Here is a 27,417-nt window from a genome sequence, read left to right on the forward strand (position 1 = left end):
ACCTCTTATCACTTCCTGGTTGCAAAGGATGCAAGCACAATTCCTTTGAAATTCTGAACTTTTAAAATACAATCCGGTCGACCAAAAAGGTATTCTAGAGGCTGACCTTTGATGTGAACAGACGTCACAGACGCGTGCTTCACTTCCTGGCCATGACTTACTGCATAGAGCCTCTTCTTTACCACACAGAGATACACGCCCACTTCTCAACAGTTTATCATTAGCGACGGGCAGAGTGAAACCTGCCTCATGTTTAGCTTTTAGCTTTGTCTAATCAACCAATCAACACCGTGTATCGTTAGGTGGAAGATTACTTTTTCAACACATTTCGCATTCTCATATTGCGCTACCACAGATACAGATAGTTTGCTCATTTTCATCCATCGACGAAAACATGCAATCACAAAAGATCTACACGGACACACACACACACACACACACGCGCCCCCCCCCCCCCCCACACACACACACACACACACACACACACACACACACACACACACACACACACACACAGCCCTTGTGGAAATAAACTGTTATTTACTGTATTTAATGTTGTTAGGTATCACAAAACCGAATGTAACAATTAATTCGAAGGACTCGTACACGGGTACCTGACACTGTCAGAGACAAAGAGAGGGAGAGACAGAGAGAAAGAGAGACGGATTAAGTCATGTGCATGTACATAAAACACAAAGTTTAAGAACTACTATATATTAGCTGGGGATTTAAACAAACATATAACATCTATCCATATCACGGTATGATTTATGATTGATAATAATCTTTTAGAATTTATTTGACTATTTTCTTTGATGGGAATTCACCCACAAGCAAAACGGGGTCAAAAGTAATTTTCCCATTGTGGAACAGGTAGGGATGATGATCTTCTTGCTGAACGATGCCCACAGAGAAACACCACACAGAGAAACACGCCCACTCCTCAACAGTTTGCCATGAGCGACGGTCATAGTGAAACCTGCAGTTTAGGTTTTAGCTGTATCTATTCAAACAATCAACACCCTGTATCGTTAGGTGGAAGATTACCTTTTTCCACACGTTTCACATTCTCACACTGAGCTTCCTCAGATCAAGATAGTTTGCTCATTGACATCTGCGGACAAAAACATGCATCCGCAACACACACACACACACACACACACACACACACACACACACACACACACACACACACACACACACACACACACACACACACACACACACACACACACACACACACACACACACACACACACACACACACACACACACAGGCCTTGTGGAAATAAAGGCCAGACCATATTGCGCTCTACTGTTCCATAGCTGCTGCTGAAGTATCAGAGAACATCAGTTACTGTATTAAAATACTTTATTCACAGTTACATACAATCAATACTCATCATTAATCACATCTAATAAGCTATTTCACAATATGACTTTCAATTAGCTTGTTTATACACGGGTACCTGACACTGTCAGAGACAAAGAGAGGGAGAGACAGAGATAATCTCACCCCTTCTCCCTAATTTATTTATCTATAATGAGTATTAGCTTCCTTATATAATAATCATCAAAAAATAATTATATATTCATATACATTAGTTTACAATATGATACAATTCATTACCACCTGCGTATTTATCTAATAATAGTAGTTATATTTTAATAATATCTAATTAAACATTCAATATTATAAAATTATTGTCAAATATATACCAATATATACATACATGAAAACATATACACTATGTTAAACACCTTCTTCATCCCTGTACCTCGTAAAAATCAATTCTTTGTATTTTATTTTAAACTGGTTAATGTTTGGACATTCCCTGATCTCCCCACTCAAACTGTTCCATAGTCTTACACCACATATTGAAATGCAAAACATTTTCCTGGTCGTACGGACGCTGTTCACTTTGAAATTTAATTTTCCACTTGAATTATAACCCCCTCACGATCACTGAATAATTTTTGTATGTTTAAGGGTAATATGTTGATTTTAGCCTTAAACTTATCTGTGTGGTTTGAAATTCCACCAGATCTGTGAATTTTAATCATTTTGACCGTATGAATAATGGGTTAGTGTGATCCAGATATCTCACATTGTGAATAATGCAAATGGCTTTTTTTGGAGAATAGTAAGTGAATGTAATGAAGTTTTGTACGTGTTGCCCCAGACTTCAGTAACTAAGGTATGGTAAGACTAGTGAAAAGTATTCGATGAGAATGGACGTCGCAGACATGTTCTTCAGTTCCTGTCCATGACCTCAGTACTTCCTGCATAGAGCCTCTTCTTCCCCACAAAGAGAAACACGCCCACTCCTCAACAATTTACCATGAGCGACGGTCATAGTGAAACCTGCCTCTTGTTTAGGTTTTAGCTTTATCTAATCAAACAATCAACACCCTGTATCGTTAGGTGGAAGATTACCCTTTTCCACACGTTTCGAATTCTCACACTGAGCTTCCTCAGATCAAGATAGTTTGGTCATTGACATCTACGGACAAGACATGCATCCGCAAAAGATCTACACACACACACACACGCACACACACACACACACACACACACACACACACACACACACACACACACACACACACACACACACACACACACACACACACACACACACACACACACACACACACACACACACACACACACAGGCCTTGTGGAAATAAAGGCCAGACCATATTGGGCTCTACTGTTCCATAGCAGAAGTATAAGAGAACATCAGTTACTATGTTAAATACTTTATTCACAGTTACATACAATCATCACTCATCATTAATGACATCTAATAAGCTATTTCACAGTTAATGCATGACTTTCAATTAGCTTGTTTAAAAACAACATGGATGGACACAGAAGATGACAGAACGTATCAGAGATATTTACAAAACCAACAAGGGAAACAACAGATTGAGACTCCTTCATCCACCGCCCTTGCTTTCCACCACACGCTCAAAGTAGTCGAAGGACTCATACACGGGTACCTGACACTGTCAGAGACAAAGAGAGGGAGAGACAGAGAGAAAGAGAGACGGATTAAGTCATGTTCATATACATAAAACACAAAGTTTAAGAACTACTATGTATTCTCTGGGGATTTAATCAAACATGTTACATCTATTTATTTTAGATGTAACATGTTTATTTGACAATTTTCTTTGAATGGGAATTCAACCACAAGCAGCACGGGGTCAAAAGTAATTCTCCCATTCTGCAAAACAAGTCATGCTACGCAAGGAGAAGTTAAGTCCGATTTAGGTTGTGCTAGGGATGTTGGAGAGATCTGCTTCATAACACGTTTTGTGTAAAGAGCACAGTCAGCCACATCAACTCCCCTTCCACCAAAAACTTGAGTTGGACGATGAACGTATTTTTATCCAGAATCTGACCAATAGAGAACACAATGATGCAAGTGTTCCAACTCCTCAGGTTATTGTTTTTCGTTGCGTACGAAGCAGTGCTGTTATATTAGTAACTAGCGAGCGTTGTGGTTCCTCTATGAGGAACAGGTAGGGGTTATGATCTTCTTGCTAAATGATGCCTACAGGTTAGACTGGGGACATTGGGGATCAAACCCGGTACTTTCTGTCTGGGAGTGGAACCCCCTAGCCCTCCGACAGACTCACCCACTGGGAGGACCCTTTGGGCGAGCTGGTGCTGGTTCCGTCCACCTCAGAGTCTCTGTGGGGAACCTCATAGATCACCCTTGCTGCTCGGTCCAACCCTAACACACACACACACACACACACACACACACACACACACACACACACACACACACACACACACACACACACACACACACACACACACACACACACACACACACACACACACAAACACAGACGCGTACATAAACGCACACACAGATACAGTATAAAATGTTTCCATGGACACAAAAATTAGTATAAAATGTTTTCGGAATTCATGATAATAAGCTGAAATCCGTTGACCACCTAGCATTTTTTTTAATTAGTTTTCAGACGTTTCCTTATTGCCAGGGCTATTATAAATAGTCGTGGGTTCATGCTAACAGGCTGAAAGCTACTGGACTCATAACATGTTATAAAAATATCCGCTCTTTCGGTTGTAGCGTTTTGTACCTCGTCTCTTCCGCAGCTTCCATAAACAGATCAGAGTGACGGGGAACGCGGCGGCCATTACTATAGCCAGTGAAACAACGACGGGGACCGGGGGCCACAGTGACACGTCTATAGTCGAGTCTTTGGTCAGACAAAGGGGTTGAAAAGGGATTGACAATATTAGTCTTTAATCCATGGTCATCAAACAAAAGCTTTTATCCAATGATATGTTAGGGGGCAACTTGCTCAAGGATGCCAACAGGTTAGGCTACGGACATTGGGGATCAAACCCAGTACCTTTCGGCCAGGAGTCGAACAACCGAAAACTCTAGCCTATCCTGTCATGTATTAGATTAGACGACTAAACTCTGGTACCGAAGGAAAGTAAATATACTTTTGGTTTGGAAGAGAAACAAAACCAAACTTTGAGGTAAAGAAAACATACTTTCTTGTGTTGTGCCGTTGGTGGGGCTCCGTCGTTCTGTGACGGTGATCATCGTGCCGTTTCCCCAAAACTGAATAAACACGGGCCTCACTTTGGTCACCTTGCAGACGTAGTGCCCAGTGTGGTTGCGGGTGACGTTGGGAAGGGTCAGGGTGGCACAGCCACAGGTACCGTTGTTCACAGGTGACAGGGCCGAACCACAGCCCTCTCCCTCATACCTCACGGCTGTCGGTTGGTGGAGAATTCTAACCTCATTTTTCAACCAATCCGCTCTATACTGTTGATCGTTGACGGCTGTCCAGCAACAATGGAGTGTGACGCTGTCTCCCTCGACGACCTCCAAATCTGCCGTCTGATACAGCTTTATGTCCTTCCCTTGTACAATTTCTGGAACAAGACAAAAGTGGAAGGACGTATAATTGTATTATTAAATAAGTGCTTCCCAACCTTTTCTGTCTTATACGTACCCCCATATCCTGATCAGCAAGATTCTGCATAATTTTTTACCAAAACTGATTTGTGGGTGTAATAAAGTAATATCTAAATCTTTCCAGGTACCCCCTGGAACTGCTAACATACCCCCCGAGTGTAGGCGTACCCCCGGTTGGGAATCCCTGTTCTTAAGGTCTTTATAGCAGTGGTAGGAAGATGAGTTATGAGCGGTACTCACCCCGAGCCAGCAGCGGCCCCAGAGAGAGAAGCAACATAGTCCTCAGTGGAAACTCCATCCTCCACTGGTGCACAGCTCAGCTCTTGTGATAGTTTTCTTATAGACATCGCACCTCCCACTTCCATCAGACACAGACACAGACACACACACTATATTCCATATCCACCCACAACCAGGAACTGACAACGGTCGTTCTCACGCTATCACTATGTCTCTCTCTCTCTCTCTCTCTTTCTCTCTCTCTCTCTCTCTCTCTCTCTCTCTCTCTCTCTCTCTCTGGTCAAATTATCGCATTTACAGATCTGTAACTCTGTCTGAAGAATGTGCCTTGTTCACCAAGCAGCCATCTTGATTCTAAAGGTGGGGGATGGAACTGAATGCAAAGTGATTGAACCAAATGTGGAAATTGGCCACCCGGTCAGAAGGGCAATGAACCACCCTTCTCCCCCTCTCTGAGAATATATGTTCCCGGATTCTATGTTGGGAACCATGGGCCCAAACGATTGGCACGATGGCAGCCCTCCAATAGTGGAAAGCATCCAAAATAAAAACAAGTAAATATAGGTCTTTCAAATATGACCTAGAAGGTCGGGCCCGCCTTGTGCAGCTATCTTCTTAGTTAGCCAGCTTTGCTACAGCAGGCCGGCACAGCAACCAAGGCTGCTAAAGCATAGCGATCCAAGCAGTGCTCGACGTGGGCCGGTACTCACCGGTACGCAGTACCGGCACTTCTACATTTTACCCTTTGGCGTACCGGCACTTTTTCTTGCGTACCGGCACTTGTCACAGGCTGCCGGTTGTTAAGTGCCTTTGCAGAGTTGGGTAAAGAAATCTTATCCTATGCCACACAAACCTTTTAAAATGTATAATCGTGTGGCATAGGATGCTTGCCTCGGCACATTAGCCTATCATAGCAAGGTGATGATAGAGCTATGATGTTTGTCCATTTATCTACACAGTAAATCAAGAAACGGGAAAGTAAAGTAATAAGTAGTGAAGTTACTTTTCAAATGCAGTAACTAGTAAAGTAATCTCATTAATCTCATCTCATTTTACAACTTTTTTAATTAGGTTAATTGTTTTATAATATTTAGTCAGTGCACAATCTTTTTTCTTTTTTTTAATCAAGATTGACATTCAATATTTCTGTTAAAGCTACAATTTTTGTTTACTTATGTCTTTGGCTGTGAGTTAGTTATGGTTTATTAATTTACCATTAATAGATTACCTCACTGAATTCATTACCAAATTCACAGCTAAGTTAGTGTCTACCTCTGATACCTTTCAGCCTCTCCCTGCAAAGGCAAGGTAAGATGAGGATGAAACAGCAGCTCCAGAACCTGAAGTTTAACCACAGAGCCTATGGGGCCATATGTGAACTAAAGCGAGTGTACTCCAATCATTGAAATGGTTTTCCCTTTAGTTTTTGAAGCTCACAATTACCTTCTTTTTTTTTACTCAGAATTGTACAATGAATTTGTAACTGATTTGCACACGTCGCTTATATGTGAATAAGGGAGTACTGGCACATATTTTTTTCCACTTCAAGCACTGGTTCCAAGGCATTGGAGAGTGCATCAATCGGAGGTCCACCTAGATGTACAATGGATAAAGTTAGGACTGATCACTAGGACTGGTAGACTTATCCATCCACCATACATCTGGCAGGGAACTCCCACTTGAGATGTCAGTAATTCCAAGGCCAGGGCAGAATTTTTAAATGAATAATAACATTGGGGCCGTTTAAATTACAACCTGTTCATATGTTGGCTAACACCTGAGATGTTATTAAATCCAAGTGTTATTTAAATTGTACAGTGTGCTGGTGCAGTGCCGGTTCAGAACACACAAACACTCTCACACACACACACACACACACACACACACACACACACACACACACACACACACACACACACACACACACACACACACACACACACACTTTCGTTCGATGATTTATGTAGGCCGATTTCGTCGTTATAAATCAATGCTGCACTACTGATCAGGCTTGCAATGCGTATCACTAACAACAGATGGCAGTCGTGCATCAGCAAAAGGAAAACATGACGCTTCAGATAGAACCAGGCTTGTTGGTCTCTCTGAAAATAAATGTCTGACAAAACAAACCCATTCAGGGTTTTTTGGCCAATTACCTACGGTAGGTGAAGCCCTTAAGTTCCCTTTTTTATTTGGAAATCCATTATTCCGGATGCTTTAAGTGTTAAACAAACAAAAGAAAAAAGCCAATGAGAAATGAGAAACAAGCCAATGGAAACAGAGGGAGGGGCTTGGCATAGTGTGGCAGCATCAGCTACGGCTACGCGATGGATTACGTTGACGTCGCGGATTAAAATGAAGAGTCTACATGACCGCCCTCGCCACACGTGCGACGCGCGAAGAACACTCTTCGCTATCCGAAAACAAACGCGTCCCGGGTTTTTCCGATTCTGTTGATGTTATTGTAGCCCGGTATCGTTTTATTTTCTTCTTCGAGGTTACCCTGGATGTGTACACCGCGGCATGACAACACAGTGACCGACACCCCTCCCGGATCCTCTCAAAGGTTAGTGCTATTAATGAATCCGTGGTCCCGATGCTCTTCATTGTCCGGACAGCCTCGGCGAGTGTGCTGGTGGGACCTCTTGGTATGTGAGACCACCGCATTTCAATAGTGCAAACCTCTAAGTCGTGACCCCCCAATGTCTCGGAGCATTTGAGGGTATCACCGATACCGGCAGGTGTTATTAGGGTGTCTCTCTCTGAAAGGACCCCAACCTGCCCCATTGGTTATTACCGCAATATAACATTGCCCCACGCCACCTCAACCGTAAACCACTGCAATAAAACGATTAAAAAGATATGTGCGTTGCTGTTTTCTTTCACAGCCCCATGTTCAAGCCATAGCCACGCGTGTGTTCTGGTGGGGTATAAAGGGTAGTCCGCCTTCATCAAGGCCTATAAATGCGACATCAACGATTTATTATTGGTTGAGATTCAACATGGCATCTGTGGCGGAGAGCACATGGCTGGCATGGAGTTCTGTCAATAGCTACAGACGTGTTGCCTGTCTTGCATGCTGCAGTCTAGACATGCTTCTTGTTTTACAACATAATCAAGGTACATCAATTCATAAGGATCTCTGTTTATTTCGAATGGTAAACCACTACTGATGATCACTACTGATTCATAGATGTAGAATACTAAAGTAAATGGATCATGTTTTGAAACCTTGATTTTCAATCAATGTAATTGATTGTAATTCCAAGACTGGCCATAACATTAGGATGATCATAATAATATGAGATTTTTTTTTTTTACAGCATTTTGAAAATAAATAACGTACTTTAAAATTTGTTTGGCATGATAAAATAATAAGTAGATTTAGTATAGTCAGACATAGAGGTCTAGATATAATATAATGTGTCATTCTAATTGCGTGGATCCAACTCTTATTTATTCTCGCTCTGGCCTTTATGAATTAGATATCTTTACAATAAATTGACAGGTCTGATTTGACAGGTTCCCATATAAAACCGAAACATAGACACTCAAATATCTTTATCCTTCTGCTGATTCGATCAGTTGAGAAGAAGTTCAAATCAAGGTGCCCGTTTTCAAGTCCTTTTTCTTCCAAAAAGACCACAGAGTCAATACTTTGTTCAACACTTATTCCTTGGCTCATGCAACCCAACACAATCACTTGTGTTGGGTTGTCTTTCAGTGGTAACACACCATTCTGTGTATTCTTCCATTATTCTTCCTTGCTTCAGGTCCCATGCTTGTTCCCATGATTCTTCCCATGATCGATGTGCCCAATTCATCGCAAAACACAGAATAATAAAGCATATGACATGGGTGGGGCTCTCAATTACCTACAATAATTACCTGATTGTTTTTTTGATACCTGGGCAAGATGGACCAGCCACCTATTCCGAGGGGGATTCATTAAATCAACTTAAAGGGGGGTCAGAAATAGGTGTCTGTTGTTGGGCTCTACGACAAAAGAAGGGGCATTTGATCTTATTACCAACCCCTCAGTTGGTGGTTAGAGACGTACGTATGGCAGGGAGGAGGATGAGAACAGGATGAAGATGACACATCAATAGTTTGACAAACTCAATTGTAGTGGAGGGATGAGACCGGTGTCTGGTAAGGGGTAGAAATGGGATTGGGCCTTAATCCATTAAAAGTGGGTCAGAGGAGGGAATCTGCAGGGAGGGGGAAAGAAGCATGAGTCGACTCTAAACCAATATCTTACTCTAATTAATACAATCCTCAACACCAGATATAAAGTAATTGTAACTAATCTTACAATAAATCGACACGTCTGGTCATATATATCAAACCGAAACAAACGGTTTGATATATGAAAAAAAAAACATTATGATTCTGCTTGATTCGATCGGTTCCACAACAAGGTGGCTTTTCTGTGTCTGGTATTTGTCACTGACAAAATTTGTCACAATGAATAATTGGGTTTGTTTTGTTCGTAAACACACACAAGTTCAAGTGTTCAAGTGTTCACACAAGTGATTAGGCGACCTCACAATATTTGCCAACGTCAGAGACGTTATATAATTTATGCGCAAACGGCTCAATGGAAGTAAAAAAAATATGGTGCCTTGTTTATGTTGTAGTGTGACTTTTTCAGTTGATGATTTCCTCATACAGGATCATTAGTTCTGCCCGACTGCTAAGAACCACAATGGTGGTTGGTTTTGAGTTAACTAAAGTTGGAAAACCATGTATGTTCAACCCATTAAAAGGAACTTCAAGTTTGTTTGTTGTTCCCTCCATGAAAGTAGCCTTTTCCCCCAGTGAAACGCAACCTGTGAACCCCGAAGGACATGGGTTATGGTTGAATCCCAACAGATAAGCTACTGCCAAACTGAAGGGATTTTTTGTGACCTGCATCAGTGGCTATTATTGTGGGAGGATATTTTCTATTTAATATTATTATTTAGTAGCTTACATGTTGGTGCTTTTATCCAAAGTGCTGTGATTCCTATTTGAAAGATGAAGTAGGGGTGAGGGTTGGTCATCTTGTTCAAGGATGCCTAGTAAAGTAAATACGCCTACTTTAATTGTCAATTAATCTATCTTTGGTTAATGGCGTTAATAATGAAATACTGTTAAGCATTAACTCAGTGATCTCTAGCCCCGGGACCTGGAAACCGTGTGTGTGGGTGTGGTCTATTCTAAGCCGATGTGGGAGTCGGCTGCCCGTGAACTGGTAGTATCTATATTATCAGGGTAAATGAGGTTGGAATTCAGTGTGTGTGTGTGGAATGCATGGATTGACCTAGTATGGATAGTTGTGTTAATAGCATCCAGTAAAAGGATTACTTTTTTCCACAGGCCATCATCAAGTCCCTGAAGTGCGCCTACTCCTGCAGAGAGTGTGTGAGTCATTTCCGGGACAGATGATTAATAACGGAGGGGTATTTGGGTATCCGGGTGGTGTTAGGACAGCTGTGTGTTGTGTGGCGAGGCAGGCCGATGAGGTGGAGGCTGTCTGATGGGAGAATCTGTTTTGAATAGGATATAATGCGTTGCCATTGGGTCTCTTTTGGATTGGATAAGGTTGGGTTGTGGAGGTCTGGATGTATTCAATGGGCATGGGACTGCCTGGGTGTACACACATCGCTGCCAATATCCATGGAGGCAAAAGGTTGCTTTGTCGTTCCTCTGCTTTCATGAAACGTGTCACCTTTCCTCGTACATTGTAGAAACTTAATCAAGCGAATTTGTATAATGACGTGTTATTAGTCAAGTGTACATTTATATATAATGCACCTTTCATTTATTTTCATGAATGCATACACTTTTAGGACGTTTCTCCATTTTCCCAGAATTTTTTTTTTTTGTATTTTTTGCCTAGAGTCGTTAAATTTTTCTTTTTATTGTTTTTGCCTAATTTTATTCTATTCTCGTTCTTTAATCCTAGAGGTGCCTAATCACGTCATACGGTCCTCTCTGTATGAACGTTTAGTGCGATAGACCTGGGGTCTATTACCGTCCCCCCCCCACCCCCCACCCCCATGTGACACCCATGTGAGTCGAGCCTACGTCCAAGGCTTAGCTGTAGGGAGCCGGCACGCGGGGAGGCCGAGGTGGGGTCTCCCCGCCAGCCTGTGGAGGAATGTGTTTTTCCCACAATGTACGCTTGGTCTGTATGGTCTGGCTCAGAGCTAGCGGTAGCGCTTTGGCCCGGGAGCGCTGGGAGGCTCAGGGGCCGACACTCTGAGCTAGTTTGGGGCCGAACGTTTGGAGACGCTGATTTGGTTTTGTTTTCCCTCCCGCAGCTTCTCCAGAACCTTCTAGGACGGAATGAAGGGCCAGGCTGACGCACCGCGGGACCGGTGAGTTGTTGTTGTCGTCGTCATCGCGCTGACGCGTCTAACGCCTCGCGCCCACTGCGTCCGTCCGGTGACTGATCCCCATTGACTCTGAATGGGGATGGACGCGCAATGCATTGTGGATCCGTGCGCTCCGTTCGAAATGTTGAAATAATTTCAACTTTTTCGGCAGCGAAGGATCCGTCATCCAATCAGATCGCGTATGCCAATGTAAGCACTGTGACACTACTCGGGCTCTGATGACCCTGGAAAGCTCCCCCAATCGACGTCCTTTGACGGGCCGTGCAGTGGGCACGAGGCACGGGGCACTACTCTCAACCACAGTTTCTACCGACTCTTTTTCTGACAGTTTTGACCATTTATGGACAGTGGTCGAAACTGTCCATCAATGTTATTTTTCCTTGCAGAAACTACTTGCTTTCTCAGTTGGTACTTCCTAATTATTTTGTCTGTTTCCCTGCTAATGTCTGTCACCGTTTCTGTTATCAGGTCATGTTAAACCTTCAGGCTCAAACAGAAACCACCGAAAGTGCATAATAACAACTTGATTACTAATTTCAACTTTTTAGATGCGTGCGGTTTTTCGATCTACAGTCGCTTGTTGCTGTAACCATGGAACCCAATGTCATTAGCAGCTGGACACCAAACCGAATTGCAGTGATATGAGACGCATGTAGGGGTTGGGGATGCCTACCATTAGACCATCCGGCCTCCTGTAGCATGTAACACTCCTCCTCCTCCTCTTCTTCCTCAGAGGAGGTCTGGTGGGCATCATCTTCTTCATCCTGGGCTTGGGAACACTGTTGCCATGGAACTTCTTCATGACCGCCTCCATGGTAAGAAACACCCAGTCGCACTGCCTCCACCACCTCCTCCTCCACCTCCTGTTACTCTTCCTCCACCTCCTATTACACCTCCTCCGCCACCTCCTATTACAACTCGTCCTACTCCTCCTCCTTCTCTCATTTCACCTCCCATTACACTTCCTCCTCCACCACCTCCACCACCTCCTCCACCACCTCCACCACCTCCTATACCCCCTCCTCCTCCAGCTCCTCCTCCACCACTTCCTCCACCTCCTATTCCACCTCCTCCTCTACCTCCTATTCCACCTCCTCCTCCAGCTCCTCCTCCACCACTTCCAGCTGATCTACCCATCATGCATGTGGGCGGGGGACACACCCACTTGTGATGTCACTAGATGGTAGATATGAAAGCCGTGCGATTGCAAATCCCCTGCAAAGGGCCCGCAGGAACCACAAGCTAGCGGGTAAACAGACACGTTGCCTCAAGGAGATCAGTGAGGCAGTGAAACGTGTTGAGACAAACACTAGGAGGTTTTACTGTGTAGTCCCTGGTCTAAAGACACAGAGTCAATAGTGTGTGTTGCATTACAGTAACGGTCTGCAGCTGCTGCATAAAGCTTCGAGTCATGAGGCAATTAAGTGTGTGTGTGTATGTGTGTCTGTGTCTGTGTGTGTGTGTGTTTGTGTGTGTGTGCATGGTACCTTTCCGCGGGGGTGTGTGTTTGTGTGTATGGGGGCGTGTTTGTCGAGACCAAATCCTCTTTTCCGAACAAGTTCCTCCTTTCATTGCTGTGTGAGGCTATGGAGGTTAAAAAACACGCACACACATGTTTTGCGCCCTTCTACCTTACCTAACCCCACCCCCCCCCCCCCCCCCCCCCAGTATTTCCAGGGCCGCCTGAACACGACAGAGTGGAGTGACGGGGAGGTGGTGGTCCGCAAGGAGTACTACTTCAACAACTGGATGACCCTGCTCTCCCAGCTGCCCCTGCTGCTCTTCACCCTGCTCAACTCCATCCTTTACCAGAGGTAAATAGCTCGGGGAAAGGGGGGGGGGGGGGGGGGGGGGGGGGGTGGCGAGGCTCATTTTGAGGAACTGCTCCAGTCCGCTGTGCACTTGGAAAGGGATTGTGGCATTCACACACAAGAAAACACACAAAATGCAAACGACAAAAGGAGAAATTATATGATTTATTTTTTCATATATATATTTTTTCTTTTTTTCTTTCAACCCTACCCCACGACCATTACAAACGGGACGTCAACTGAAATAAATGTTGCTTCATCTTCATCAAATAAGGCCAATTTGTTGTTTTATTTTCCGTCCCATGACAAAGGTTTTTGAGCGGCTGGTTTATCTCCATAATTATATTGTGAGCTCCTGTTTGCGGTGGACTGCTACCAATGATAGCAGAATAATGGCAAACAGAAAACGGACAACGTAGCGCCGCTCCGTCCACACGTTGTAATCGGCTGAAGCTATTCAAACAACTCCTTTCCCACAACATTTTACGTATGTTCTCCTGCAGCGCCCTCTGTTTGTTTAAATGTTATGGCAAAAAAAAGTATACGACGCATAAAGTGACGTGTGTTCTCGTGAGAATGTTTTAATGAAGTAAGCTGCGTTTGTGTAAGAACATTTTAATAAAGTTTAATAAAGTCACGTGCACTCTCCTGAAGGATACTGCGTGTTCATGTGTTGTCTATGACCATGTATTGATGAAGTCACGTGCGCTCTCCTGAAGGATACTGCGTGTTCATGTGTTGTCTATGACCATGTATGGATGAAGTCACGTGCGCTCTCCTGAAGGATGCTGCGGGTTCATGTGTTGTCTATAACCATGTATTGATGAAGTCTCGTGCGCTCTTCACAAGGATATCGGAGGCGGTGCGGATCGCGGGCAGCTTTGTGGCCATCCTCTTCTTCTTCGTCTTCACAGCCATCCTGGTCAAGGTGGACATGGGGATGGACCGCTTCTTCTCCGTCACCATGGCCACCATATGGTTCATCAACTGTAAGCGACAACCCATAATAGCTTTAGTAGCTCAGTGTTTTGAAGACGAGTCCTGATCGGTGGATCAACATACATGTCTTTAAAAGAGGATCACCTCAGCCCCCCACCTCTGAAACTATCTGCCTCATGACATCCAACACTCCAGCTCCATTATCACCTTCAAATCTCACCTGAAAACGTATCTACTCAGATGAGCCTGCTCCCTTGAAGTCAGCTGCATTACTCTTTTCTCTTGTACACTGTTTTATTATGTTTTCTCTTTTTTTTATTTTTTTATCTTAGTACTGTTTTTTACTTGTAAGGTGACCTTGAGTGTCAAGTAAGGTGTCAAGTAAGGAGTGTCCAGTCCTCACACTTTACAGAAATCTCTTGACGTAACTCTACGTAAACCATAAAAAGAGGGAGTGAAAATAAAGCGCTTCATAGGAATCCTGCACCTTTTGGGGTAATAGTTTGGCTGATTGGAAGTCAGAGCATTTTGCTGCCGTTTAAGCTACGAGAGTCATCCCAGCAGAGGTTAACCATGTCTCCTCCCCCTCCACCTCCCCCACCCCCTCCCCTGTCGCCGTCTCACCCCCCCCCCCCCCCCCCCCCCCCCAGCGTTCGGGGCGGTGGTGCAGGGCAGTCTGTTCGGCCTGGTGGGCCAGATGCCCCCGAAGTACAGCGGCTTCTTCATGAGCGGCCAGGGGCTCGCCGGCACCTTCGCCGCGCTCGCCATGATCTTCGCCATCGCAAGTAAGGGACACACGCACGCACAAACACACGCGCAACGCACGCAACACAAAACGCTCTAAGACAAACCCACTCATTCATGTTTATTTGTATACATCCTTGTTTGGATAACCAGTGTTTACAAAGAGTGTTAACATGGAAAACAGAAACAAATAAACATGTCACGTTCACTTGCATTTGTATTTGTGCTCTGTTAAAAAGACACATTTAGGGCTTTGTCCTGAGAAGGTGGATGATATATCAGTACCAATAATAATCGTGATAAAATCGGAGACGGAAGAGGCTACCACCAGTAGTAATGATAATGAATAGCTACGTGATTACAGGCTGCTATGGAGAACATGACGTCTGAGGTTTTAGTAGTCAAACAGGTTTTCTAATGTTTCGTTTTTTTAAAACATCAGTGTATTGAGAATGCACACCCACCTGTCCTAATCCCCTTCTTCCGCGTTGCTGACATTTACCTCACTATTTCATCGCGTGTGCATCAGTGGATGTTGATGTCCGCGTCCAAGGCTTCTAGGGCACTGTGTGTGTGTGTGTGTGTGTGTGTGTGTGTGTGTGTGTGTGTGTGTGTGTGTGTGTGTGTGTGTGTGTGTGTGTGTGTGTGTGTGTGTGTGTGTGTGTGTGTGTGTGTGTGTGTGTGTGTGTGTGTGTGTGTGTGCGCGCGTGAGAAAAGGGAATTTTTTGGTGCAGTTCATATACAGCATCGCTCATTGCCCTCGCTCATTTGGTTGTATTCTGAAGCAACTCTGATCACTGTTCATTTGCTGTGTCCTGAAGCTCTCTATCTTATGTCAACTCTAAGCTTAGTTCATGAAGATCCTAATATTAAAGCCCCTTTCCACCGACAGTCCCAGCTCACTGGACGAACGACGATGAGCGCGACGTCCGAGATCTTTAAAATACTAGCGTCAGCGTTCTGTCAGCAGTAGTGGTTGATTATTGACCGCGGCAGGGTCAGCGAGCCAGAGCACGCCGTGGACTGGGACAGAGGCGGAGACGCTCCTGTGCGTCATGTCTGCCGCGCTAAACCGTGGCGATCTGAGCTGGGACGGGGGAAAAGAGGCAGAACCGAGCTCTCGTGTTCGGTCAGTGTTGGGTTTGAAAGTCTAAGAGGGGGGAGGAGGTGCTTTTAGGGGGGGGGGGGGGGGGAGAATACCCTCTTAACACACTACTTGACTGATATTGTAATAAACATTATCCGATGACGGTTATGAAAAAGTACGAGGTGATGTAGGTGTTGGCCATGTCGTCCAGCCCTCGTCCAAACCCATTTTAGTTTAAGCCTGTGACACACAGCTGTACACACACAATGGCACTAACTAAAAATAACAACTGAAAAGAAAGAAAAACGGTCTCCTAGCCACAAGCTCCATTTGGATGGATGCCTTCGAGCAGCGAGGAGGAAGTTGACCACACGCCATTCTGGAGCCAAAAGGGCATGGGAATCGTTACAGCTGGCTGTCCCGTGGTTTCCACGGTAACGCCAGTGTGTTTGCCAGGTGAAGCAGACTCGGAGACGGCGGCGCTGGGCTACTTCATCACTCCCTGCATCGGGACGCTGGTCACCCTCCTCAGCTACGTGCTCCTGCCGCGCCTGGTCAGTGGCACTACATTTCCCAGAATGCTTTGCTCTTTAACCCGGGGGACCCGAAAGCCTTGGTGCTGTGATTCCAAAACATAAAAAAAGATTAAAGCCGCATGATTAGATAAGGGTAGTGTAGCAGATTACCTTGAGCAAACTCCCAGAACTTTTTGACTATGTCAATGTCATAAACAGTGTTTTATTGTCGTAATTAAGTCACATTAACAACCAATATATTTTTGACTTCGCATGATATTTATTCAGGACGGGAGGAGTGCCCTGAAACACATGACAAAGAAAATGACGATGTGCTGATTAGAAACACAAAAGAAAACCGTAGTTAACATGATCATTAAGGGTGTGTGTGTGTGTTCTTTTGTGTGTGTGTCATGGCAGGAGTTTGCCCAGCACTATCTGAACAGAAGTGGACGATACGAGACGGACACCAGCCATGAACTACTGGGCGGTAAAAGCGGCTTCTTTTTACAATGAGTCTACATTTCAGTTATGTTAGGAATGTCTGATTGTTTGATAAATTCCGCTTGTTGAGGTGGAGAACCCACATCCAAAAAATCCCTTAACACCGTGCGTGTGCGCGTGCTGCGAGAAAGTCAATGGTCTGAGCTAGTCGACGGTCCAAAACCAATTGACTTTCATTCATAACAGCTTGGTCCAACGTCTGGCCAGGGTTAAAGGGGCTGTGGAGTTTGGGGAGCTAATCCTGTTATCGGTGTTTACTCAGGCTTATTTGATTAGGTGGCAGTCCAGACACAGCCCTCCTCTGTTAGCGCCCCAGGGCCCTCCGTGGCGTGACTACAGCCCAGCGGCGTGCGCTGGGCTCGCCTGCTGGGCTGACTCGCTTCCTTTTGTCTTGGTTCTTGTTCCTCCTTTTCCCTTTGTTCTGAGTGGACATGCTTGCGATGCGTTGGAACGGCCGGCATGTGTATCCTTCCTCTGCACAGGGGTCCATTATTAGGACTGGATTCAGAGAGAGAGAGGGAATTGTACACTCCTCTTCTCTCCGTTTGTCCCCACCCCCCCCCCCCCCATCTATGGTTCTACTCTCTGCGCCCACCAGCGCAACCTCACTTAGAGACCGTTTTCTGTGGAGTTGTAATATTCAGTTCCGTTTTTCAGGCAGCGTTTTGTAAAGCAGCGTGTCGGATCAGTGTTTGTGTCTTTCATGCTGATGTTCTTAAGCTCTCTGAATTGTGTACATTTGTCTGAGATACATAAGTATAGATATCTATATATAGATGTATATATGTACATATAGGTGTGTATCTCATCAAACATAAACAGAATCTATATATTCTTTATCTTTTGATGTATGCATCTATCTAGATCTATATCTAACATAGACCTACATAGATATATTTAATTCATTCATTAATTAATGGCTGTTACTGTGTCCAGAGAGCAGTTTGACGGAGAAGAGCAAGCTAAATGCTAACGGCGGCGTGCAGGCCAACGGCGCCGCGGTGGAGGACCCGGGAGCCTCCCTGGAGACCAACATGGTCCCGGTCGTGGAGCCCACCAAGCAGGCCACCGTGACCCTGGACGAGGGCCGGACCGACCCCACGAAGGCCTCCGTCATGGAGGTCTTCAAAAAGGTGAGCCCGGGTCGTTCACGTTGAGGCCGATTCAATTCGATTCTGGAAGAGTTGAACAATCCTGATGCCTTGTCTGCTCTCTCTCTCTTTATATAAAGAGAGGGAGAGAGCAGACAAGACATCAGGATTTTTCAACTCAACTCTTCTCCCCGCAATTTGGAAGTGTTGCATTTTTCGCACCTAGTGTTGACAGGCCGGATGGATTCCCAAACCCAATCAGGGGGGCGATTCCCTGAATGCAACCAACTCCAAACTGATAGTCTAACAGCGCAACTCACCCTCTAATAGCTGATGGGTGTCTCGGCCGTTCGGTCTGCGTTCATCCAAAAAAAGGTTAATAAACTTTTAATGACAGGAACTGGACTGGCACTTCCTGTTTACTTCCTGCTCTCTTAGGAGATGGTCCGGGCTGCATGGGATATATGTTGGCAAACCACTCGGTTGCGAAGGCTTTAAGCAGCATTACTCAGATGATCTTGCCATGTGTGGCCCCAAGAAGGGTTGTAACCCTCGTACACTGGAACGATTAAGGTCTAGCTCTATGAGTTACTACTACTACTAAAACTACTACAGAGGATCGCTGTCTACCATTTCTAAGGGTTCATTGTAGGCACACATCAATGCATTGCTTGTGCTACGGGCCCCTAAGCTAGTACAACAGAAACAAACGATTTAGGTTAAATGCCTTTTTAGTTCCTGGAATAACACGGATGAAAGGGTGAAGGAATTAAGATACAAACCATACTTTACTCTTCCCAGTATGCCCCCCGGGGGGTCGGACCCGACGAATATCTAGGGAAGTAACGAAGCGAAACATGCTCATTCGCATGCCGCAGAGTGACATCATTGTAACATGTCTGCGTGAATATTGTTCATCAATGCAGTCATCCTTTTTTCAGTCTACATTAACAAACGAATGATCTATATTAACTACAGTTATAGCTAAAGCATTTTGAGCGATAAACGCCCGTTCACTTTCTATTAGACATGAGCGATAAAGCGATTGGAGAGATAAAACGCTTGAGATAGCTTTAAAGCTGTAAAGCTGTAAATGAGAGTTGAAAACAGCTCAACTCTATGCAAATGAGCTAGTAGCGTTTCGGCTGTAAATGACCGCCAGCCAATCGGAATGTAGATGTCTCTCGCCGGCGTGGGTCCCAGTAAACATAGGCGAGAACTTCACTTCCTTGTTCCTACCACACATTTGTTCCTTCATCATGGTGCATGAGAGAATAATTGCGGCTATTGAAGGGCCTCGTATTTGTCCGCGATGCATAGCCAACGTGGTCTTATAATAGCCCGATCATTAACTAAAAAACACATCTAAAAATAATAAAGCATCCAGCATATGATTTAAACAATGTATGAGGGCATGCGCAATCCGCATTACGGAACAGGGATGGTCGCACAGTGGAATGCTGATGGAAACCAGCGGACGAGCGGTGGGTGGAGATGTGCGCGCATTTCAGAAGCAGGGAGATACCGCACAATTTTTTTTTTTTTCTAATTTGTCAGTTTGCCGTGTGTCTGCCTGGCACAAATGCTCCCGTTGAGCGGATCTTTTCCATAATAAACAATAATGCGCGCACACACACACACACACACACATACATACACACACACACACACACACACACACACACACACACACACACACACACACACACACACACACACACACACACACACACACACACACACACACACACACACACACACACACACACACACACACACACACACACACGATAGCGATCAACTAAGCTATAATCTAGCATATAATCAATTGCTCCATTAATTATTTATTCAGTGTTTCATATATTTATGCTTATTATTCTTTTTCTATTGACCAAACGTATGACTATCTTGTGTTTTTGTGTCTCGGCATCAGCTGCAGCACTTGCCTCAACTACGAAACATGCAGGCAAAAAGCACCCCTCCTTTAAATGGAAAAGCAAAATCGAAAGAGCGATATGAGCTGTAAATATTTTCGACAGTGTTGCGTTTTGAGCTATTCTGCGATTTTGCATCTTTAACAGCTTTTGGTTTGAACTTACAGTAACACTATAAATAACTTCAGTAATGGTTCATAATCCTTTACAGTTCTAACTCTAAAGCTAGATTTTAAACGCGATTGTTCGATGCACATTTTATTCCAACGGCAATAAACAATGGTTAATATCAGTTTAACCAATCACTATCCGGGATCTTTGTCGTAGACCCCTAGCCTGTCTAACGCCAGAACTCATCTCAAACTACGCTGAGATGAGGTCTAGGAACCACACATACATTTTCTTGTATTTGAGGCGTGGTTTACGATTGCCCGGAGCCGTTTATTGGGTACTACGAATGTCTATCATGTGAGTCTGTACGTAGCTCATAGCCAATCAAAGCCTGTCGGTAGCAGAGCAAAGACATCCTTCTTGGTAATGAAAGAGTTTAACGCCGAAAGTTTCTCTTTTTTTCAAAATAAACTTGCGTTCTAAACTACTTAAAACACTATCTAATGCTGCATCGTAAGGTAACGCGTCTGCTGCCATTTTGGATCCGTAAACTACAAGCTTCAGTGTGTCGCACAGACGTCGTCATCGTCTTGCCGTCCCTCCCCGTTCTGTGATTGGTTCCCTATCTCAAGCGAAAATTGGATCCATAGAATCCAGGCTGCCTAGCAGCACGAAATGAAATCGCACGCAAGGCAGCCTGGGTATACCCAGGATAATAGTCCCCCTGGTCAATGGACGTTTGTAGGTCAAGACGGATGTGACCTTATGTTTCTCCACTCACATTCCTCTTCTTGACTCCATAGTGGTAAACTAACGAGACCGATCATTCTCTCAATCTATCATTGGTATTGACCATCCGTCTCCATGGCAGTCTGCCCTACAAGCCAAGGTCAACTAGCGAAATGTTAACTATTAACGCACCAAGATAGTTTGTTTTCGATTACATGACACTGTGCAGTGGAATCTCCACCGTTAAGGAAAAGATAACCGACTTTTATTAATCAAACAGAGAAGACGGAAAAAGCATTAAAGAACACATGCCCTCACATCCTGACCTCCCTCACCCTAAAGGCTATTCACCTCTCTATGTTACGCTTGGATAGAAAGTGGCGTTCCATTATGAGGGAGGCCTCTTATTACAGGGGCTTTCTGGGTGAAAGGTCAGAGCCTAAGCCAGTCCTCACTAGGTTTTATAGGTTAAGTAGTCCATATGGGTTTTTCCCCGGCGCGATTAGTATGGGAAAATGAAGTTCAAGGTATTTTTGACTTTACGATTGTTATTTTTGCTTTTTCCTCCCAGTTTATTAACTATAGATCTGATCTAAAGTGACTTTCTATCTTAATTGAATAGCTGTTGCTCTATCTTTTTCGTGGGTGTGTGTGTGTGTGTGTGTGTGTGTGTGTGTGTGTGTGTGTGTAGATCTGGGTGATGGCGTTCTGCGTGACGTTTGTCTTCACCGTGACGCTGTCCGTGTTCCCCGCGGTCGCCGCTGACGTCAGGACATACTCACCCGAGGGCACCTGGGGTGAGGAGCCTGCACACACACACACACGCACACAGCTCCACACACACACGCACACCGCTCTACACACACACACACACCTCTACACATCCAACTCTACACACACTCACCCTTATCTCTACACACACCTCTGAACACACACACACTTTTTTTTTAACAGCGCCAAACCACAAAACACAAAGCATCCAAAGAATCCAAGGAATCCATCTCTGTGGCCTCTCGCACCCTGAACCAGAAACGGGCGCAGGGTGAAGCCACGTTGATCACTGAAACACGGGGGCTAATTACCCCGCCGCCGCTCAACCGGATGAGGAATGCCCCCCAAGAACCGGTCGGGCCCCCAGCTGATCGATCCCCTCCTCTCCTCTTTGTCTCCAGAGCGCTACTTCCTGTCTGTGTGCTGCTTCCTGGTGTTCAATGTCAACGACTGGCTGGGCCGTACCGTCACCACGTGGGTGCACTGGGTGAGTCCTTACCGCAGGCCTATTCAACTAGCGGCCCGTGGGCCAAATGCGGCCCCTCTTAATTTTTTTCTGGCCCGCAAGAGGTTGCATGCAAAAAATAAATAAAATAAAGGAGAAACATTGTTGCATGCAAATCAGGTTTCTGTGTGTAGCCGATGATACTAGCCAGTATCAGTACCCCACAATCAGGAACTGGCATCACTTATTCTGACAATGTTTGGCTCAACCGATACGTATGAGTCTAGCTTTTCTCATATGAATGCCATCAGAACAAGGGCACGTTGCTCGATGACCTATGAGAAGCTGCATGAGTGTCTCAGGATGAGCCAAACTAGGCAAACAAGGCAGTGCAATCTTTCTCACTGACTCACTGGCTCAAAATGTCTCATATGTACAGTAGTTCTGTTTTGTGATGATTCAAACAACATTGTTGAATTCTAAATACGTGTCCAAAATATGTGAGAATGAAATCTTTTATAATGATACGATTTAAAAGGAAGGAATGCGTCTGACAAGTTTATTCCATGTAGTACTATATGTATTAAGTTAACACTACTTTAAGTACGATTTATTTGTAGCGATTCATTGACGTAGTTTTACTCTGTGTGGCCCATGAACCCCCAGTGGTTTTCCTTTTCGGCCCACTTGTTAAGGAGGTTGATTAGCCCTAAGCGGACGGGGGTCGGTCTGTCTGTTTGTTTGTTTGTTGTTCCCGGGGGGGGAAACACCTCAGACACGTTTAAACTTGTTCAACACAAGGAGGCATTTCCTTGGTCCAAAGACGAAACATGCATACCTTTTATTTAAGTTTGGAATCACAGTGGCGAAGAATCACGACTCTCGACGCGAAATCGAATCTCGGCTGTGATGGCGAGGCGGCGGTTGAGTGGCAGCTGGGCTCAGAGAGGCGTGGCCTGGGGAGGCGTGTGAACTCGGCGGGGCCGGTTCTGCGTGTGTGACGGGTTTTCCGGCTTCTCTCTGGCTCGGAGAACAACGGAGGAAGGGTATGGTGGTACTTTGGCCTGGCAGCAGCGGTAGGAGGGGCTGGAGGACATTAAGTCCTTAGCCTTTTGTCTACGGTTTCGAAGTGAGTTATTGTCCGGCGTAAATTCGAGATAATGAAGCTGTCATCTCCTCCAATGGGTTTGGTGAATGGTGAGGCAGGGATAACTGATATCTATTATTAGCGTTACTTTAGTTTTCCTGACAATGAAGTTGACGTGGCGACGCTCACTCCGCTGGAGTGTACTGCGCAATGAAGGTCAAAAAACAGAGCGGTTCTCCAGACAATTTGTGCGGTCACAGCAGATTATGCCCTTCGCCGCAGTGCATGCTGGGAGCAGCAAATCAAAGCCCAGCCACAGAACTTCAGTATCTTGCCACACAGATGCCCGACAATATAGATTAGGAGCGGCTATTTCCCCCCGGGTTATAAAAAGATATTCTCAGTGAAAATAACGTGTTGTGTGTTTTATATTTGTGTCAGTTGTTCGTATTCCTTAGAAATGTGTTATTTATAATTTTCTAATTTTATTTTTTTGGGATAATTATCACCATCATAAATAGACATTTATATAGCCCTTTTATCCAGAGGGCTGTTGCCTAACATTCACCCATTCGTGCACCCATCCACACGCCGACGGCGGCGTCGGGAGTGGTTAGGCTGAGGTGCCTTGCTTCAGGCCAGGTCACCTCGAGCCTCAGCTAGGAGGAGCCGGAGATCGAATTAGCAACCTTGCGGTTGTTGAGCTACTGCTGCACCCCATCACTGTCCTGTACTTAGTGCTGGGACTCCCGCGCCTCCCGTCTGGGCTAACTCAGGTACATCTCATCCCCCCCCCCCCCCCCCCCCCCCCCCCCCCCCTTCCCCCCAGCCGCGTAAGGACTCAGTGGTGTTCCCGGTGCTGGTGGGCTGCAGGGTGGTGTTCGTGCCGCTGATCATGCTGTGCAACGTCCAGAGCCGCTGGCTGCTGCCCGTCTACTTCCCCCACGACGCTGCCTTTGCCGTCATCATGGCGCTGTTCGCCTTCTCCAGCGGATACTTTGTGTGCCTCTCCATGACCTACGCACCGCAGTGAGTACACAAGCACAGACACACACATGCGCACACACGGACAAGCCGACACACACATGCCAACACACAGACAAGCAGACACACACACACACACACACACACACACACACACACACACACACACACACACACACACACACACACACACACACACACACACACACACACACACACACACACACACACACACACACACACACACACACACCCACCCACACAGAGACACACACACAGAGACACAATCATGCAAAGACACGCAGACGGACACAGACGGTACACACACACACACACACACACACAGAGACACAAACCAACCACAAACATGCACAGACACGCACACAAATGTCTCAACTCTTGGCTCACGGTTCTGTCTTTGTGTGTCTATCTGTCCATCTGTCTGTCCATCTCTCTATCTGTGTGTGTGTGTGTCCGTGTGTCCGTGTGTGTGTGTGCAGGATGGTGGCAGCGAAGGACGCAGAGACGGCCGGGGCCCTCATGACCTTCTTCCTGGCCCTCGGGCTCTCATGCGGAGCCGCCCTGTCCTTCGCTCTGAGAGCCCTGGTCTAACACACACACGCACACGCACACACACACACACACACACACAGTATTAATACTGTGAACCCATCACACACACACACACACACACACACACACACACACACACACACACACACACACGCACGCACGCACGCGCGCGCGCGCGCGCGCGCGCGCGCACACACACCGTATTAATTAGGGATGGGAATCGAGAACCGGTTCTTGTTCAGAACCGGTGCCGAGTCAACCGATGCCTTGGAATCATTAGCAAGCCTTCTTAACGATTCCGCTTATCGGTTCCGGTCGCGGCAAATGCGTCATGACGTCACACACACGCGGCTTTGTTTTGGTTCAGAACGCAGCAAACATGGCGCCGCCGAAGAAGAAGCGCATTGTGCGTTCACACCAAACGCGACGGGGCGACAAGATCCCATACAAAGTGTACGACGCGAATCGGGCGAATTTTTCGCGAGAGAAAACCGGCGACAAGTTTTGATTGTCGCGCCACACTTCCGCTGTGCACAGGGAGCGCGTTCATGAGGATCTGTGCCGCGATAAATTCGCTCAAGTTTAAATATTTTTCAACTTTGAAGCGAATTTTGTGTGATGACAGCCAATCAGCGTTCAACCGTCGAACTCCGGGGTGAACTGCAGCATGGAGGAGAAAGTGATTGTTGCCGTTTGCGACTCCCGGAGCTCTATATATAATAGTATATATAATATATTATAATTGTATATATAATATCACGGCCAACAGCTCTGTGCGCCTCCGGATGGCCGTAGCGTGGGGAGCTCTCATAGGGATTAGGCTTCTCGGGGTATGTTTACCGGCATTGCTATGGTTTCCGGTCTTGTGTGTTCCAACGGTTTATTAGGTTTATTAGGCTGTTTTCAGTCTGTGTTTTTAGTTTTATGGCACATAATGATGGCATTTGGGCTTAAAAAGCTAATTTAATACAAACAAAGCCATTTGCCATTTGTACTTATTTTCTCACCCAATGAGAATCGACAAGGAATCGGATCGATAAGCAGAATCGGAATCGTGAAATTCTTATCAATCCCCATCCCTAGTATTAATACTGTGAACCCATTACACACACACACACACACACACACACACACACACACACACACACACACACACACACACACACACACACACACACACACACACACACACACACACACACGTGTGCTTGTGGTTTTTAGGGATTTTGGATTCATCAAACGAACTGACTGAAATGTCGGCCATCTAAATGAAATGTAGTGTCATTGTAAAAGTTGTTTGTATAGAACCCCCAGTGAGGAAGATTGCTGCTATGCGCTACTTGACTCAGAGCCAACCTTGATCACCATGATGAGATTAAGTAAACTGTTGATGACCACAGAAAATAGGAATCGTGTATCCATCTGGTTTCGTTGGCGACCGCTGGATCTTTCCCTCTTTTAGTTGTAATTGTTTCCCGGTTTGTAGCGAAGCGCTTTTTTTTTTTTTAAGGCGTCTTAGAACTCTAATATATTAACTTTTTTATGCCTTTTTCTGTTGTTGCCCCAAACAATAAGTATTTCTAATTGCATCTCCTTCTTTCCTTCTATTGAAATGCGAACCACCTCCCTTTTTGTTATTGTGAAATGGGAATGTTTTCCATTTCCTCTGGGATTTGCTTAACACACGCGTAATGTTTTAACTTTGTGAGTGAGTTATTATTACGTGTTTTCAATTTCCCCTTGTATTTATTGCCTTCTAGCACGCTTGTGAACTTGAAGAATGTGTACTTGGCCCGTTTCCCCTGTCCTGGAGATTGAGAAACGGCCAAATTCGATACACACACTCAATGAGTTTTGATCGACTCCTTTTATGAGTATGTAATGCCCTCTAGTGGCCAAGACTGGAAGCGCACCTTGAACAGCGCTACCCACTTTATTTTCTTACTGACAGATCTAAAATAAGGGTGCAACCCACTAACTCAATCTAACAAATTGTTACTGATAGCTAATTAAAGACATAATTAGCAGAGCTCTAAACTAATCTTTTACATGACAGCCATGTTTTAAAGTGGCAAAACAAACCGAGGATATCCAAATATATCCTGTGATATTTGGTTTCTCTCAGTTCAACAGGAACGTACTAAAAGTGTTATATTGTTCAAATGAAATTGTTTCCTAGGACTTTTCTGGAAAATTACTGTAAACCAATAGACGGCATGCGTTGAGGTAAGGGATATAGGAACAAATGGATGAATGCTGATATAATCTAAGATGTCCACACCTGTGAACCAGACCTGTGTCTCAAGAGAACACAAGGTTCACTTGTAACAATAACAAACTCAACTGGCTGTGCCAGTGAACCTCAATAAGGCCTTAAATAATTTTAAGACTGACTTATTGCAGAAGCCCACTTCTGCTACGCTGGGAACACACTGACGACTGACAGGGAACAGTTTGTTTCAATTTTACTTTTTTTTTTTTAATATGTAT

General features: G+C 45.1%; 2 protein-coding genes across 4 annotated transcripts; one reads left to right on the top strand and one right to left on the bottom strand.

The window, feature by feature from the left end:
- Positions 1 to 2,735: 2,735 nt before the first annotated feature.
- Positions 2,736 to 5,286, bottom strand: LOC130369941 (uncharacterized). 2 transcript variants are annotated; one of them, XM_056575557.1, is made up of 5 exons: positions 5,220 to 5,286; positions 4,550 to 4,936; positions 4,126 to 4,245; positions 3,649 to 3,746; positions 2,736 to 3,012 (listed from the first exon to the last, which is right to left on the bottom strand). In XM_056575557.1, the coding sequence occupies exons 1-5, from the start codon at positions 5,275 to 5,277 to the stop codon at positions 2,944 to 2,946; spliced, it is 732 nt and encodes a 243-aa protein (XP_056431532.1). In that variant the 5' UTR covers positions 5,278 to 5,286; the 3' UTR covers positions 2,736 to 2,943. The 2 variants fall into 2 exon arrangements, with proteins under 2 accessions (XP_056431532.1, XP_056431533.1); XM_056575558.1 differs by lacking the exon at positions 4,126 to 4,245.
- Positions 5,287 to 7,542: 2,256 nt separating this feature from the next.
- LOC130369821 (equilibrative nucleoside transporter 2) lies at positions 7,543 to 26,160 on the top strand. Of its 2 annotated transcripts, none has more exons than XM_056575382.1 (13): positions 7,543 to 7,785; positions 11,528 to 11,584; positions 12,336 to 12,417; positions 13,271 to 13,416; positions 14,263 to 14,402; positions 15,003 to 15,137; positions 16,640 to 16,737; positions 17,119 to 17,188; positions 18,139 to 18,335; positions 21,759 to 21,864; positions 22,240 to 22,325; positions 24,200 to 24,399; positions 24,855 to 26,160. In XM_056575382.1, exons 2-13 carry the CDS (start codon positions 11,553 to 11,555, stop codon positions 24,964 to 24,966), a joined length of 1,404 nt encoding a protein of 467 aa, XP_056431357.1. In that variant the 5' UTR covers positions 7,543 to 7,785; positions 11,528 to 11,552; the 3' UTR covers positions 24,967 to 26,160. The 2 variants fall into 2 exon arrangements, with proteins under 2 accessions (XP_056431357.1, XP_056431356.1); XM_056575381.1 differs by lacking the exon at positions 7,543 to 7,785 and adding an exon at positions 10,483 to 10,625.
- The last annotated feature ends 1,257 nt before the right edge of the window (positions 26,161 to 27,417 follow it).

This window comes from Gadus chalcogrammus, chromosome 17 (assembly GCF_026213295.1).
Source record: "Gadus chalcogrammus isolate NIFS_2021 chromosome 17, NIFS_Gcha_1.0, whole genome shotgun sequence".
NCBI lineage: Eukaryota > Metazoa > Chordata > Actinopteri > Gadiformes > Gadidae > Gadus > Gadus chalcogrammus.